Below are 18,762 nucleotides of genomic sequence, written 5' to 3'. Positions count from 1 at the left end.
TAAACTGCAAGCACTACAACCCTGTGCATCATCTTCACCACATCAGCAGATCCACTATCCTCACCCTCTCCATCTCCTCCTCTTCATCAAGAAGTCCATAATCTCACTCATTTAACAACTCTTTTACAAGCTAATTTTAGTGTTGTTGCATATTGCATCACAAAAACAACGTGCCACAGATTGTCACTATTATGCTAGCATGCTAACGGCTCTATCCCGCTGCTTTTGTGTGTGTCATTTGGCCTGGCAGATAATGCGCACACCATTCACTACAGCCACTCTCTGCTATTAATTTAGCGCTTCAATTTTGCACCCAGTAATTAGCCACCTCCTCCACACAAAAGCATAGAGACAATGAGGAGCATTTGAGGCATTCATGGAGCACCAGACAGGACAATAGAGCAAGTTAAACGCTGGCATCGTACACAGCTCTGTTTATTTATCATGCTGTGATTAGGCCTGTACGACCGGTTTGACACAGTGAGATACCAGAGACATAGGAATTAGCTTTTAACATTCACCACTAACAAAGTCATTGATGGGGGAGTGGTGTAAACTCTGGATTAAAGGTAAAGTAAATAGCATCTCCATGGTGGACCCCTCACCAAAAATATTACACAGTGCACCATTAATGTCAATATAAACTTTAAAAAAAGCTATTGATAGACAGAAACAAGGTTCCTGGTTAAAGAAGGGGGAGTTATGGAAATTGTTCTTTTTTTTTTTTTTGCTTTCTACCATGTTCAAAAACATGCCTAAACAGGGTTTCGAGGTGATCCATGCATGTTTGAGTAATTTAGCTATCTCTCCCGGGCCATATTCAAACCCTACTTTCAGTTAGTTGTAAGATTCTGTACAATCCTCCGCCCACAAGCCTACATCACCCATGCTCTCACATGTCAATTCTCCATTAATATACAAAAACAGAGGGCAAAGGGAGGGGAGACTCAGAGCATTAAAAAAAAAATTAAACAGAAACGCATTAAACATGTTAATACGGTGACTATAGCATTTTCAAAACAATAAAAGATAAGCTAGTGATCTAAATATGTTATGTGTTAGCAGCTAATACCCCATAGAAGTCAAATATGCCTTCTTTAATAATTAAACTATACAGTGCAACTCACTCTTGTGTCATATTAAAATATGCACAAATGAAAATCCCATAGTGAGTTATGTGTGACAGATTTTGCCTGTTCCCTCCCGGAGTGGGCATGCTGGGAGCAGGTCTGGATATGTGGGCTGCAGGCTGCTCTCCTCCATCTCCAAGCACACCCCATGTTTTAGCCTGCTCATGTGGGAGGACTGGCCCAAACTCAGCAGCACAATACAGGCTGGTGTGGGGGAGTATGGGGGGTATGGGGGTAGGAGGGTGGTGGTCTTCATTCTCTGCTGTTCACTAGTGATGTGACGTTTGTTAGTCTGCTCTTTTGAATGGTTCCTTAACATAAATGATTGTAAGCAGATTTCATTTTTAGAAAGAACCAAATTTTGTTCTTACAAATTACTATAGATTTTTAAACTGATCAACACTGAACCAACACAAGAATCATTACAGAAGCATAGTAGGTGACACAAGTGAGAACTTTGTGCACAGGAAACAAAGAGTAAACACACTCACTCTTTCAGTTTGAACCATGTTAAACACATCTGAGCCTTGGTCATTTCTCTGCGATTAGTTTCTATAAAATGAGTTCTCACTTTTGCTTCTGTCTTTGCTTTTGAACGGCTTCAAACAAACTGATCCAAACGATTCGGGCCCCATAAAAGAGCCGAAAGTCCCATGTTAACTACATCAGAAAAACATCACTTTCAAAATCAATGTATTCACTCATAAAAGTATTTTAGAGATGTCTGTGTAATCTCTCAGTCGTCCAAGCCTGATCCACAGTAAAATCCAAAGTTAAATCTGTCAACTGGACAAAAAAGTTGAAGGAGTGACGATGTTTTGCTGCTCATCCAAGTTGCTTCTTCAGTTCTGGTCAGATTGCTGGTGGACACTGCCTTATATCTATCTGAAGGGAGGAACTAACTACACTGAAACTGGAAACAGCTTTTGTTTTCAGTTTCTGTTTGTAGGCTAGGTCTACTGCACGACACTAAGTGTGCACTGTGCCTGAGACATATGTAACATATTCATAGCACACACAGAAACTGTACAAACAAAAGCTGTTTCCAGTTTCAGTATAGTTAGCTTCTCCCTTCAGATACGTCTTCACTCCTACAACTTTTTGTGCAGTTGACATATTTAACTTTAGCTTTTACTATTTTTAGAGATATTGTTAGTGTCGGGGGACTGAAAATCAATACAATATTCCACAGTGCAGTTACAAACATGGTGTTTCGATTGTTGATTCTACAGAAACCTGCCGTTTCTGCAGTTCTCTGTGTTGTTTTTTTCCCTTTTTATTCCGCCATATTTGTTGAACGGAGCATGCGTCCCTCTGATTGGTCAATCTGCCTGTCAATCATGCCCTCTCAAACTAAGGAGACACGATATAGTTCCACACCCAGTCATCTACGTAATGTTTTGTCAAAGCATGTAGTTCTGACTGGCAGGTTTTCAAATAGCTGCTTTTAAATATAGTCTTTTCTTTAACTATCACTAATGAAACTAAGTTGCTGTGTACAGTTTTGTATCAGTTTTTTTGTATATTTGTGGAGAGTTGTCGTGTGGGAGCATGGGTGATGTAAGGTTGTGGGTGGAGTCTTGTATAGACGCGTACTGCTAACTGTAAGGAGGGTTTGGGAGACTCCGGGAGAGACTGCTAAATTATTGGACGACACATAAAACCTCTTCGAACAGGTTTTTGATGACAGAACGGTATAACATGGTCTCAAAAAAAAAAATACAACTTAAATAATATGCACAATAACATCATATCAAACTGCAAATCCCCATTTCTATTTTCATCACAAGTATTGGGCTCCACCGGACATGGAGCAGACCCTGTCAGCACACATGCTAGCACACACTCCGCTATCAGACATGACGTTAGCGCCAGCCTTAAGTGCCCATTTGGGAACAGCCTCTCCGGGAGTCCGTGTGCATGACGGAAGTTTACAGTGAGCTGTGCCAGCTGCTTCTCACAGACCTAGCTTTAGCGCACAGCAGGCTAAAGCTAACACAGCTACGGCTAAGGATTTGACTCATTTACTCTGAGTGTTTACAGGCAGCGCTGACGGGATTTTGCTGTGTTCACTGGAGCTGAGAAAACGGTAGCTGACTGTATTTTGGTAAAGGCCATGGGGATGAGGAGGCACTGGACTGAGGCAGAAGAACTACGTCCTGAAAAGTTCTACTGTTTAGTTGAAATGCTAAACTTACAAAAATGTGTCAGACTTGGAAACATCATTTTGAAGTTTGAGATGCAGCTTTAAGGTTGTCAAAAGTATCAAAAATCTAATTCTAATCGACAGTAAAACTCATAATGTAACCTAGCCTAGCTTCTGAGATCAGACGAAATTGGACATAGACAAGCTGTTATAGCTATTATTATAGTAAAGTGGACCTATCTAGCAAACTGGACTTTTCAGAGCGTTTAACCATGTTCTAGATGTTTCTTCTCATTGAGCCTCTGAAGTTTGGAGTGATTTATGTTTGAGTAATTTTTAATTACTTTTTTGAAGATGCCATTTTGCTGATCTACCCCCATTGTCTTTGGTACACACCCATGTTCTCCAGTTTTATTTTCTTCATCGGTGATACTTGTAGGATTCAGCAGCGTCACATAATCATTTTGGTACAAATGAAAACAAAAATCCACTACTTGCTAGTGTGATGTGATTGTTTTAGATGAATATGTTCAAATCATAACAGAATGATCCACGGGTGTCAGAGATGATAACTATAGAGTACACACAAGTACAATATGTCTTGGGTTTTGGTATTGTTAGCGATAAGTCCCATCTAATTCATCTTCTGCTGGCCTGCTGTCTAAAACTTCTAAACATAGGAATTACTATGATGTACCATTTCAGATGATTAGCAAAGATTGTATTTGCCAAACATTTGTGAATCACAAAATTAGACCAAAATCAAATGTCTCCATGCATTATGCTGATGGTAACTTCCTCTTCACACACGTCTCCTCCCCAGACACAGCAACCCTCTCACTGTACTCTGGTCTCTGACAGAGCCGGAGCTCCCATACAGAGCTCCCTCTGCTGCTTATCACTGACCGCCGCACTCCACCAGATAAGATTGGATTCCCTTCAACCAGATTACGTGCTTGTTTCTTGCAATTACCCTGCTCTCCAGCCAAGCACGCACCCCTAATCTCAAACTTGAGCTTTGTATTTTGCACCAATATTGTTTTCAAATGTGTTTGGGCAAGACACTCAACCCAGGGTTATGCATGAGTGTGGATGGTGTTTGGTGGAGTCGATCGCACAGATTGGGCAGATTGCCAGCCTTGCTTTTGTCAGTCTACCCCAGAGCAGCTGTGGTTATAACGGTAGCTTACCATCACCAGGTGTGGAGTGAATTGGAGTGGAGTCTATTTTCTTAATATTCTTGAACTGTAGATTAGAACACTGGAATTCCCCCAATGTGTGACAAATAAAGGGTCTCTTGTCTAATTAATAATGCAATGCAGCTTTGAGTCAAAAAGAGATACACACATCAGATATATATTGTTTTTAAATAGTGTTTGCATCATTTTTATTTCAAATTTCAGAAAGATTACCTACTTGTGCCAATAGATATGAGATAAGGATGTTCTAAATGTCTAAATCCAGTTTGTTTAAACCTAAAATGTCTCTATTGGCAACCCAGACTCAGGTGTGAATGTAATACCCTTTTTAAAGCAGCAGAAGGGCATTTTTAGGGCATGTGCAGTACTTTAATAACTGGTACTATTTATCAGAAGTTTAAAGGTTCTGTATTACTCATGGACTCTTGTGAGCTTTAAGCCATGTTACAATGTCATTATCTTCTCAAAACCATATCTGAAATCCATGTTTGTGACGAGGAAACAACATTATAACAGAGGTCAGAAAACAGCTTAATAGGGGGCTTTTAACAAATACTGTAGCCTTTGTTAGTGAACTGTCCTGCATGCGTTAACATTGCCACTGCATTTTGCATCGGCCTGCAAGTAGCTAAACCCTGATATCCCCAAGTGATAAATCACTACTCCGACTTATCCCTGTAATGAAAATGTACTGAGGGCTCGTAGCTTAGCATTAGCACGGTGAAGCACTATGGAACAGCTATATTAGGGGCTGGGATTTATTATACAGGGGGACGTGGTTTTCCATGACCGGCTTTGGTGAAGTTAGCTGTAGTCAGCATTTGGGGAGCAGACTGCACAACAGCTCCTTCTCCTGGTAGACCACAAGCCCAAAGCCCCAGCGCAGAAAGATGATGGGGAAGGGAGCCGGATAAGTGGTACCTTCCCCTGGACTCCCGGCATAGTGCTGACTGAGAAGATTTGGTTTCTCCTCGGGTATAAATTCATTCTGGTCAATCAGATGAAGCCTTTCGTGTTGGGATAAAAATGACATTACTGGCAAAAAGTCAAAAATTTCCATAGAGATGCATTTGACAAAACAAGATTAAAAAATAAGCAAAACAAGCAGTTGAGCAATCTGATAAACTGCTGGGTCATTAATGAAACAAGATGTAAGGCTTGTGTGCTATTAGCATGCTAGTTGTTGTTACAAGAGGCATTACAGAGCACTTTAAGTCCTTCCCCTTCAGAGCGCCATCATAACACAATCAGCGTGCATCCAACTAATGAAACTATTGCACATCACATCAGGTTTGTAAATTTCTATCATGCTTTTGTATATCTTTGGAAATTTGCCGGGCAGGATGTGGGCTTACAGGCTGAGTCTTGGACAGGACTGTACTACTAATGAAAAAATGGAAACATTTCTAAAATAAAACTGAAAGAACCGGATGAGAACTACAGCAGGCCAAAACTAGTTCTACTGATACCAGGACTCACCCAGGACTAAAGAGCAAACAGCAAAGGATCTTGACTATGACCAAAAGTAGTAAAAGTACCATCAATAGTACCTGTGCCACAGTTTTAAAGAAACCTTCTATAATCTCACTGATACACTATGTTACTGGGAAATCATATATCTTTGTATAGTTACAACATCCAATCTAACATCTGAGACAAGTTCAGCCTTTTATAATGGTAAGTTATGCAGCAGCTATGCTAATGTGCTTGTATGTTGCATCTTCATCAGTTATACTAAATTGAATTAGAATAAAGTGAATTTGCTTTATGCCCATCTATAAGCATGTCAGCGCTCATGCTATGCAAATAAACCTGTCAAAACCTATAACTGACTAGAATGCAAGACAAAGCACGTTTACGACACACATACAGATACAGGGAGACTCCAGGAAAGAAAATCACAATCAGTTTGACCAGAGGTGGGCAGAACTCAGTTACATTTAACCTTTTTAAAGCTTTTCAAATTGTAACAGAAAGTGTGCAGTTAGCATGCTAGTTATTGTTAACTTTACTGTGACTGTGCGATTTTAATTACCATTTTATTTAGCTACTTTACCCACCTCTGTGTCAGGCTAACCACTCTACATGGTACAGCTCAGTCTTGTACACCTGCATAGATGCCCTACCGTAATACGTTCGTCCCGGTCATCGATGGTAACCCCATCCTTCTTCCAGGAGATGGTGGGCTCTGGGTGTCCCCTTGGAGGCTGACATTCTAACACGGCTGGTTCTCCCGCTGCTACGATCACATCTGCAGGGTTCTGTCGGAAGTCATCACGCAAAACTGGAAAAGACAAGAAAAAATATATTTAGTACAATGTAAAAGTAAAAGCAATATCAGGCGAATTGGACAATCTTCTTAAAGGTACACAAAATTGACCCGTGAGCTTTAAGCTGTGTTATAATGCTGTTACCACCTCAAAAACATATCTGAGCCTAAGTATGCAGGGTTTGTGTGTTAAACATGTGTGAATGAAACAAAACACATCAGGTATGTTTGTGATGAAGAAACAACATTATAACATAGATCAGAGAATAGGCGTAATATGGGCCCTTTAAATGCTCAACCTTCCAGACCACTTCAGTCACCTCTAAATCCACGCCATCCAACCATTTCATTCATGGACCACAAATCTGTTCCCCATCTCCATCAGAGCGGTAGAACCATCAGACCCCGTTAGCCTCTTCTACTTTTCCACCACTTTTCTAGGCTTCTACATCAAGTCTATTTATATATAATATCTCTTCATCCCATCACAATTCAGTTAGTTATGCATTGCCACTTACTTAAAGATACACTATGTAATTTTTCTGGTGGAGGGTATGAAACTTATCAATGTACGTGGAAACTTACACAACCATGCCAAGTTATAGGTTAGATCTGCGGAGAGGCGACACTACTTACAGTAAGAAAACATGCTTATCAAGTTTTTTTTTTTGTCTTATTATTTTTGCAATGCATCACCTGTGTTTGAATAAATGTAAGATAGATATTGTTAATGTCATACAGTGGAACATTCAAACAAGCAAGTTGGCGGACTCTCAACAACTACCACTTTCAATAGGTTGAGTTCACGTGGCATTGAAACTGAAGAATCCCTGTAGTTTAAGCTAAGCAGGTCAGAATCTGCTGTGTAACTGTCAGACTGCAGATGTGTTGACCTGGTTTATGGCTAATATCTCTGTAATTACTGGGCTTACCCACATGAAACTAAAACGCCTTCTCTGTCAGTGTAAATAAACAAAAGTAAAATTGATTTTCACAGTAGCTTCAGAAAGTGGTGCCAGTATTCACCCTCAAATACATGATTGTCGTTAGCTGAAAGGACTTTAAGCCATAAGATTAATATGACAAGTTTGTGGAGCTGTTCCCAAACTAATAATAAGAAGGTTCAACATTTGTGGATCATTTACCCTTTCCAAATCAGCAAATCTCCCATAGACATACTTACATAGATCCGTACCCAATTCACAAACATGAACTCTGGTACAGCACTACTCCCATCGCATCCCTGAATTCCACCTTTATTAATTGCATGCTTCCTTTGACACAAACTCCTCATCTGGCTTTACAATCCGTGTGGAACATTTCAAATATAAAACCACCATCAATCTGAGCAATGACCTCATGCCCATTAACACACAAAGCAGTGAGTATTCATATCTCCAGAGCTGTCCACACCTCTCCATCATGGCCACCTCATCTGCCTGTCAAAGCACGTGTTTACATCTAGCATTCGACAAAAGGGAAGTCTATATTAAACCTCAACGGGGTGAGCACTGATATTATCGGGTGGTAATTTGCATCGATTCGCGGCGTTGAAAGAAAGAGGGGTAGAAAAAACAGAGCTCTCGAGTAGCTTTTCATTAGTGTACCAAAAGTAGTTCAAGGTCTGGTTGTAGCGATCAGAGACTGTAAGGGGATATATGGGGAATACAGAAAAGCTGTGCTGGGTTTAATTTAAATGGAACAAAGTGTGTTTTCAAGTTCCAAAAGTGGTTCCAGCTAACAACAACATAAAGACACTACACTATTTAGATATAAAGATGACTTCAGACATTTCTAGAAATTGAATGCAAAGACGGTCAGAGGTTGGATTGTCCATTTAAATTTAAAATAGAAAACAATATAGTAAATTGTAATTAGAAATAAGTGCATATGGAAAGGCATCTGATATATTAACATTTCAAAACTTATAACTGACAAGAACACAAGACTGCTATCTGTTGGAGGTTTAGCCTACAAAGCAAGTGTTTTCTTTGGCAAATCCACAGTGATATTTCAGATTTTTTTTATACAGAGGGACTTTAGTCTGGTTGGCAGGCCCTCATCAGATTAACAGAGTTTAGTGCAGGTGTGGCCAACCCGGGGCTCTCGAGCCTCATTCGGCTCTTGAACTAGTTTCATGCGGCTCTTCAGGAGCTTTCACATGACATGCGTCAAATATGCTTGGCTGGCATTGCCATTCATTCCCCCTACGGCTAGATGGCATGCTGACCAGGTAAGCCTGTTTGAGTAACGTCAAACGCGCGACATCATTTGCGTTGTAAACAATTTCCATCATGTTAGCTCTCAAAATGGCAGGGAAAAAAAGCACAGCCAAACGAAAATATGAAGAAGAACACAGGACGTTTTTGACAGAGTGGGAGAGTTTATATTTTTTTGTTGAACGTAATGGCAAGCCGATCTGCCTTATATGTCACGAAGCATTAGCGCATTTCAAAGCTTCAAATCTTAAGCGTCACTTCAGCTCACTCCATCCTAACATCGAACAGGAATTTCCAAAAGGGACTGAACTTCGCAAGCACAAGTTGGTCGCTTTGAAAAGTCAGGCAGAAAAGCAGATGCAGTTTTTCCAAAAATCTACGAAACACTCTGAGACCGTTACGCTTGCATCATATCAACTGGCTTGGAACATAGCATGGGCTAAAAAGCCATACAACGAAGGGGACTTCATTAAAAAATGCCTCATTGACGCCATTGAAATCTTGTCTCCTGAAGACGACAAACTAAAACGGAGCGTATCAGACGTCCAACTGTCCCGCCACAGTGTTAAACGCAGAATATCGGATATTAATACGGCTGTTGAATCACAGTTGCACTCTGACCCCAACATCAAACGGGCTGCGCTTAAGATACTGTCAATGTCTGGGTCAACGTACGTCTGCGAGTCTGTGTTTTCTACCCTGAAACATGTGAAATCAAAGCATCGATCTGTTCTGACTGACACTCATTTGAAAGAATTGCTTCGAGTGGCAACAACAGAATACAAGCCAGATTTGAAGAGGATTGTTCAAGATAAGGAATGCCAGAAGTCTCACTAAGCAGCATAGTAAGAGAAAAATGTTATTGAAAATTATTCTATTTTTGTTTGTGGACTTGCTTGAACTGAGAGTTTGTGTGTGTGAGACAGTGCACACAATGTTAACTGTTGAAAAAAAACTAATATTATCATGTTGGTGTGGTTATTTTCATTAAATCTGGCTGAGCAGAGGTCTGTGTGTGCGTGTGCGTGCATACATGATTAAGGAATGGGATGATGTTCATGTGTGCCCGTGTGTATGATGTGGCTCTTTGCAGTAACACAGAAAAAAAAGTGGCTCTTAGTCTCTGACTAGTTGGCCACCCCTGGTTTAGTGCTTCGCTCATTGATTATGCAGAAATCTGCCATGTCTTTCTGCCCCCTGTGAAATTTTTCACTTAAATTTTCCTCATATGTGGCCATATTTGTTTTGCCATGCATGCCCCTAATTGGCTAATCAACCTGCCAATCACGCCCATCTGAACTGAGATTCACCAGTGACCAGACTCAGGTAAGGTACTGAAGAAGTGTGTGTTCCGGATCCCATGCAAAAAAATTAATAAAACTAGAAATAAAATACAAATGTATTTCAATGGCATATGCTCACTTTTAAATGTGGAGACACTTTTCTAACTGTGATTTCTATATGGGGGATTATGTCTTTAAAAATGGACACATTTAATCTAATAATTCAATGAAGATTTGCCAGTTTCTCTCCACTCCAACAGGTTCTTCAATGCATTTCATTAATTTTTATAACACTTGCATGTCGCTACATCAACAACAAATACCCCATCTTCAAACGATACACAGCAAAAGAAGGTCATTCTCTCAAATAGACACATTTTTTAGAGTGAATACATTTTGCCATCCAAGCTGCTTCTTCAATTCTCAGAAGTGCCGGCCCTAGCTCTTTTGGGTCCCAAGGCAAGACTTCTGATGCCAATGGTGTTGCCCCCACCTGTGGCATTCTAATGTTGGGTACATTGAATTGCAATGAATCTGGTTGGCTAAAAATCCATTCATACATACACCTTTGCAGACATTCCATTTTTTCTCAATTCTTTTCCCATCTGGATTCCATAAATAAGCTCTGTTACTGAAAACATGACATGACGGTGCCTTTCCGACCACACACAAAGCAGATGAGCAGCCCCTCCTCACAAAATGGAGATGCCAAAATCAAACCCAGCTTTACTGAGATCAAAGTCCGGCTCAGCCAGCACCCCTCACCTCTTGACAGCTACAAATTCCTTGCTCAACTCCTTAAAGAGGGGGTATTTTTACTTCTATGGGATATTAGAGAGGGGGTATTTTACTTCTATGGTGCATTAACTGCTAACCCATAACATATTTAGATCACCATGTTACCTTTTATTGTTTTGAAAATCGGCCTGCGTTCTGCTAGAGAAACCAATGCATAGCACATCAGGTTTGTCAAGTTGCTGTGTACAGTTTTGTATCATGTTTTTGTATATTTATGGAGGATAAAGGATTGAGGGCAGACCATTGGACAAATCGTATAGCTAACTGTAAGGAGGGTTGGATTAAGGGACCAGGAGAGATCACTAACTTACTCAAACATATATGGAAAACCTCTTCAGCCATGTTTTCAATGAAGGAACGTTATAGCATGGTAAAAAGCTCCAAAACGTCTGCTTTGCATAATACTCCCTCTTTAAGCACTTAATTGGTCACCAGTTGCCTGCTCCTGGTAACAGTGGAATCCAGAAAGAAGAACTGTTTGAAGGTTCCCAATAGCTTCCATGGTCTGCTATTGAGAGCAAAGAAGATGTCTGCTCTCAAAACACAACACTAATTACATGAGAAAGACCCTTCATTTTGCACGCTGGGTCTGCTCCAAGTCAGACTCATCGCTGCAGCTGTGTGGAGTGAGCTCATTTGGAGACGCAGACAGTCATCCAGGAATGTGAAGATCTAAACATCGCAAGGAGCAAACAGCGGCTGGAGATAGACAAGGTCAACACAAGGACTGAGCACATGACTTTGAACCCTCATTATCGTGACTTAAACTGCAATTTGTGCTCAGTAGCAAAAGATGTATGGCCAAATCTAGAAAGAATGTTACTGACGATAAGAGTGTATGCAAGACAACGCATGTACTCTCTGTTTGTTATCAGAAAACTTAAAGCAATGCCATGTAACTTTTTAAAGAGGCATGTCATGATTGCATAAAAATAGAACCTTAAAAACATACTTTGGACGATTCTTCATAGAGATAAATGGGTTGTATGCCATGTTATAGCCAAAGGAACATAATTTCCATGGAAACAACGAGGAATAAGAGTCAGGTTTGTGGGGATGCAAGCCGGCTCATCATTATTATCATCATCATCATCATCATCATCATCATCATCATCATCATCATCATCATTATTATTATTATTATTATTATTATTATTATTATTATTATTATTATTATTATTATTATTATTATTATTATGTTTTTATCATTATCATTTTTATTATTACATTATTGTTTTTGGACAAAAATGTTACATGGTGAGGCTTTAAGTTTGCTTATAGCCTTATACAAATGTTATTGCAAAGATTGGTAAGAGGAGTTTTCCATCCAGAAATTCATGGTTTGAATAATGTGTAATGTAATTGGTGATGGCTGCAGTCTGTAGTGTGCCCCGTGGCAGCTTTGGCAGTAGATAACTGGTAATTGCTGTGGTATCATTTAAATTGCTAGAGCATAGTTCCATTAATTATGATTACGTCAGTGGAATTTGTGAAAGACGTTTGCTCTTCATTATGCTTGATTTGCCCATTTCTTTCATTTGAACAAAGAAGTATTTATGCAGTTATGGTTCTATGTCATTTGTTAACGGTAACAGAACAAGGAGTGTTGTTACATTTCAATAAGGAAGTGCACAGACCGTCTACGCAAACCATCTGCAGACCTTGTCCCTAACAACAAACAGATGATGATAAGTGAAAACTGAAAGACAGGGACAGGGAATCATACACTACAACACAGAATGTTTATAATAACTATTAATAATTAAAATATGGCTTCAAATGTTCAATGACTTAATTTGATTGAAGCTAAACTTTATTTTACAATCAAACTTGTTCAGATCTGTTCACACTTAAAGATTTTTCTCATTTCTTTGGGAACTTATAAAGAGTTAGAACTTACACAATAATCCATAGTCTCTGTTCTTTCTTGCTCACTTTACACCAAAAAAAAAAACCACAAAAGTGGTTGTAAACAGACTTAACCCTTGGTGAACTCCTTTACCATCCTGGGCTTATCTTTGCTACACTTCTCCTCTGTAAACCAACATGCAGACCCCCCCTTGGTGAGTATAAGCAGTGGAGAATGCACTCAGCCGAAGCTTTATTGACTGGTCTAGGGCCCATGGGGGGACCTGGCATGGGGCCCTATTTACACCAGCGGCGCTCTGACCCTGGGTTCCTCCTCTCTGCTCTTCTCCAAAGCAGTGTCTTCCAAACACAGCTGAGAGCCAGGAACATCTGTGCGTGGAGGAGAAATGAAGTCCTTAAGGGGGTTTTCGGGGCAGCCAGACGGACTTCCAGACATACAGGAGGATAGTCAAGTGGATTAAAGATAGAAGCCCTAAGAGCAATTAGAGAAGTTTGGAGACATCATGGGTCACTGGGTTACACTGTATAAAGTAGTGGATTAAACCTTTTGCTAATGCTAGTGGGAGCGACCTTGGAGAAAGAAGGCGCTTGATTTGTCTGTTATTAATGTTCATATCTTGATTTACATATATTGTCATAATAGTGAAAGGATCATGTAGAGCAGGTCAATATGAACATTTTAAGGCCAAAATGCTCACTGCAACAGTTACAGCGAGAGGGTTGCCAATTTTTCAATGTAAAGTGAATTTGAGCCAATGGAGCCTGAAGTGTACTCATGCTCACTTTCTAGTTGAAACGGGGCAGCTAACAGATTAACTCTGTACATTTATATATAGAGACTCCCACTACACTATTTAATTCCATCTTCCACTATTTTTTTGAAATGTGAAATCATCCCCACAGCCCCCTGGCAACTGCTCACATACCTCTAGGAATCTCTGTGTCCCTGGTTGAAAACAGTGTCTGAAGTAATGCTTGCAATGGCCTTTGTGCCTTTGTATCTACCATGATTAATACAACTGCTATGTCAAGGTTATCCAAGGTATAGTTGAAATGTGAAAATGTATTATCGATGACAATGCCAGTGTGGTGCATGTTTTGTTCTGCTGTTTCTGTGTGGAGGAGTTTGCGAGTTTTCCTCATATCTCTAAAAAATAGGGCTATAATGTATAATTAGATTGACTTGTAAGCCAGAAATCAACGGTAATGAAGAAAATAAATCAGAATTGCAATTATATTATATATAAGTATGGGCTATAGTCCACTGAAGGAACTCTTTTTGGACTAAAGACATGTCTTGCCCACTGTTTAATCAACTAAAAAGGGAATGTGGCAAAAGCTCTCAAAAGTATTGCATATCTCTATGTATCTAACCCAAACAGTAATTACAAGGCTATACATGCAGGGGGAGTTCACACTAAAACAAAACTATTTATGCATAAAAGCAGATTCAACTTGTGAATCACGAGTTTATTCTGATTTAGTACAGATAAATATTAAAAAAAACAAAAAAACAGATCTTCAGCTCCTTCACTCACTTCTCTTTCTGCTGTTGTCCCATAGAAATCCTCATCATCTAAATAAAATGATTTGTCAACTAGTACAAATTTTGGTTGACTAAGACTCCATCAAACGATTAATGGACTGAAGGACTGTATTCTGGATCCACTTTGCCGTATCTGTTTGTACAAAGACTGCTGATTCCTCCTTCTTCGTTGACACATTTTTGTTGTTTCCCGTCTTGTACATACCCTACTGGATATATTTTACATTTACTTATATTTTATGTTATTTTACCTGTAAGTATAAAAAGTATATTTGTATACTCTTTATTTTACAATTTTTGCTATTTTTTGTTTACTTATTTATTTATTTTTTATTTTATTTTTTTTCTAATACTTCTTTGCTATTGAAAAATATTCTTACGTTGTGATTTATGAGCTACATTGTGTCCAGGCAGTTCCCTAAGTGGAATAATCAGAATACCTCCACTTAACCTACGCTGCCTCGTTTTGTCCTCCCCAACCTCATACCCTCCTCCCCTGGCCAGTGTCTGTTCCTGGTAGTGTGGGAGTTTACCCTAGCTGTGCAGATAATAACCCCACCTCCGCTGCTCTTTCTCTGGGTACTGAGCCTGCAGCTGTCCCCTAGTGGATCACATTTCCGGGGTTCATACCAGGGAGGTCCGCTCTCACCTCCACTCTTTGCATGGGTGTGTGTTTGTGCGAGAGGAAGGCACAGATTTGGGGCTTAATTTGTGGAAATGAGCCAAAGTCACACAGCTCAGCATGAAGACGCCGAAGAGTCCGACCCAAAGCCAGCGCTAATGAGGTGATAATGTTTTGTAAATATCAATGATCCAAAAATATTCAAACAATGCAAATAAAATGCAAGCTGGGTACGCTGGTTCACTGTTATTACTTTGCAATTGAATCCACATCCTGTCACAGCACTGGGGAAAAAAAAATGGAAATGTGAAAAGATTAATGGGTTGAAAGGTTGTCAACAGATGTGTAAGCTGACATTGTGTCTCTGTGCAAGACACATTGCTAATATTGCCATTGTAATAATAATGGTAATGCATTGGATTTATATAGCGCCTTCCAAGTGCTTTACATTGCATTATTCACTCACTTTGTGCTCGGTGGTGGTAAGATAGTATTGCAGCCACAGCTGCCCTGGGGTAAACTGGTAGAAGCAAGGCTGCCAATCTGTGCCATCAGCTCTTCTGCCCGTGAAACCACCACCAACACACAAAGCACATTCCTACTGAGCAAGGTGGGTGATGTGTCTCGCCTCAGGACACAACAGCAATAGTAATACGTATGCTTTGACATTTTTACATCTTATGGTTGTTTAGCTTGGCATCTATTGTTATTGATGAAGGCATTTTTTTATAGTTCTGGGCAAACGCAATACATTTGCTCATTCATAACAGAAACAAGATGGTGTAATGCTTCTTTCATAATATAAATCTTGCCAATTAAGTGCAAGTTAATATGCGGTGAGTATTACTACACTTTTCAACTTTTTTGCCTCTGGAAATATTGCCCACTTGGATATAATTTCCACTTTAATGCTAAATCCACATATTACAGTTATTAAATTGCTAATATTCCTACAGCGCCCATTCATTTTGTCTCTAACCCCTCTCTAGCGTTTCGAGGAATAGTCAGAACCCGTGCGGTGGTGACTGACCCCTAGCCCCCAGAGCTCCATCGGTGTAGCCCAGCGAGGAGCTTGTTGGCCTGGCCTCATCTGATCTTCCTCTGGCCCGACTTGTGTGTGGCATTAAGTCTTCATTTTCATTACCGTTGGAGGGCCAGCGCGGGATTCTCATTTTCATTTGACATTTCAACATCTGGTTTCAATTTCCCCCTGGAACACAGCGCACTCGTGTGTGTGTGTGAGACAGTGGGAGAGGGAGGGGGATAGCTGGTGATGTAGTCGGGGTTTATAGTAGCTTCGATGGAGAGGAATCTTAAGTGAGTTTTGGTGTGGAGAGACAATAGAAGTATGGGAGCTGATTTTTTTTAGTACAGTTTTAACTCTACTTCTCCAACCTGGCAGAATTGTCTTGTTGGCCTGTTATGTAATTTAGAGGTGTGTAGAGTAGCCAAAAAATGTAACATGTTACTTCAAAATAATGTTACTCAAGTAGAAGTACAAAGTAGTGGTCCAAGAAATTACTCAAGTAAGAGTAACTGACTGATTTATGATTTCAAGTGAATATAATTGGAAGGAGACAACAAGAAGTCACACAACCTGGTATTTTCAGACAGGTACCAAAATTAGCCAAACTAAATCATATCTGAAGGAGCTAAAAAGAAACACAAACATTCAAATCATTTCATATTGTCAACATAAAGCTCAAGTTGCTTTAGACTTACTCACAGTGGGAAGAGGAACCACAACGTTTACTCAAGTAAGAGTACTGTTACTTCAATACAAATATTACTCAAATAGTGTATGCTGCTAGAAAGGTACTCTGAAAAAAACAAAAAAACTTTTCTTTTCTATTGTTTAAAAAGTTACTCAAGTAAATGTAACAGAGTACTACCCATCTCTGATATGAATTGGCTTTACACCAAAAATCTGATCTTTATCAGATTTCTGGAGTTATCAGATTACTGAAATGTCATGTAAAGATTTACATCTGATTTGATTGTGATTGTTCAAAGACATTACTCAAGCTATCCATTAATTATCTTGTTATTAATGGCTATCTACAGAAGTTGGTAATACTCAGTTATGCAGTTACATTTACTTGAGTAACTTTGTGAAGAAATTGCACGTTTCAGAGTACTTTTCTAGCAGCATATGTTTAATCCCACTAATATTTTTGCTCTTACTAAAGTTTTGGTTACTGTGACAAATCTTTCTGTACAATATGAAATAGTAAAGGAAAAAATCAAATCTATCGACCGGACAAAATGTTGTAGGAGTGCAGATGTTTGGCTGTTTTGATCAGATCACTGGTAGAGACTGCCTTATATCTGTGAAGGGAGGATACAATATGAAATTATTTGAACATTTGTTTTTCTTGCTCCTTCAGATATGATTTAGTTTGTCACATTTTTGGTTCTCTTTGAAAATATAACATTTTGTGACTAATATCATGTATTGTCCTTCACACTCACTTGCATCCAGACACTTACTCTTTGAAAGTAACTTGAGTAGTAGTTTTCCCAAATACTTCTTCAGTTTTACTACACTCTAGCATAATTATGTATATGAGGGATTTTGAACACTGTAGACCTAATTTGTATAAGAAATGGTTGACTATATCAGGTTTTATGATTGAAAATAATGCCTTTATTAACATGCTCTGTTTCCATATGAAGTCTTGCATTGGGTGTCTAGCACAATATGGCAACATAAGCACAATATGGCAACATAACCAAGATATACAATTTAGAAATTCCATCTGGAGTCCAGAGTGCAACTGCTTTGATCCACCAGTACAAGTGTGCAGAGCATCACTGTCCAGCAGTCTTGGATTATACTGGGTCTTGAAACTACATTTTTTTCTTGTTCCAAATGCAGAAAATCTAGCAGGGCATGGCTCTAGACTGAACCAAAAAGTCATATATACTTCACATCCAGTTCCTTTACACAAAGCTTAATGATACACAGCCGTACATGTTATCTCCTAAAACAACATGTGTGTTTAGTTGTAAGCAGTTTTAAATTTTACCAGTCGCCTCCATCTTCTTCATTATAAAGCAGTCATCCATCTTGTTTAGCCTCCATGTCTGTGCACAGTTACAGCTGCTAACATGTGCATCCCATTGTGAGCCCATGCTATTCCAAACACTAGCTAACAAACATCCCCAGTCCATGTACTCTCTGCAGTTTGTTTACACGGCGGACTAGGGCTTATTGTGCTAGCTGCATGCTACGCTAACAGGACTGTCCCATTGCATTGTGGGAGCACAGGTGCAGAGCCTAAAGGCCTGTATGCATGAGGTTAACATAGTAATGACATATTTATATCAGAAGTTTGTTGTGGTTAGATGAGTAATTATGTGAAAGCTGTTTGCAGATGTGCTCCATAATGAACTGATTAAGATACTTTTAAGTCATTTTAGAAATGTTAATTAGAATCAACAAATCAAAACAAACAAACACTACATGACACAAACAAACAGAAAGACACTGAATGTGATCGTATAATAATTTGGTTTTGGTTTAACTTTTGTGCCCAATAAAATGGAGAAAGTTACTAGTTCAAATTTTAAAGAGTAAAAACTGTTGAAGATGCTAATTTGTATTACTCAGGACACTGAAAATATAATAATATATTTTTTTAATTTTATATATATTTATATATATTTACTACTTCTATA

The 18,762-nt window shown here is 39.2% G+C and overlaps 1 protein-coding gene across 2 annotated transcripts in view; it reads right to left on the bottom strand.

Moving 5' to 3' along the window:
• Positions 1–18,762, bottom strand: part of robo1 (roundabout, axon guidance receptor, homolog 1 (Drosophila)) — a 315,801-nt gene that overhangs the window by 113,724 nt on the left and 183,315 nt on the right. For both annotated transcript variants that reach the window (XM_055226042.1, XM_055226043.1), the window contains exon 3: positions 6,602–6,759. In XM_055226042.1, the coding sequence (XP_055082017.1) occupies positions 6,602–6,759 (158 nt within the window). The remainder of the gene's footprint in view (positions 1–6,601; positions 6,760–18,762) is intronic.

Source organism: Periophthalmus magnuspinnatus, chromosome 13, assembly GCF_009829125.3.
Source record: "Periophthalmus magnuspinnatus isolate fPerMag1 chromosome 13, fPerMag1.2.pri, whole genome shotgun sequence".
Taxonomy (NCBI): domain Eukaryota; kingdom Metazoa; phylum Chordata; class Actinopteri; order Gobiiformes; family Gobiidae; genus Periophthalmus; species Periophthalmus magnuspinnatus.
This window is presented reverse-complemented; position numbering and strand designations above follow the sequence as displayed.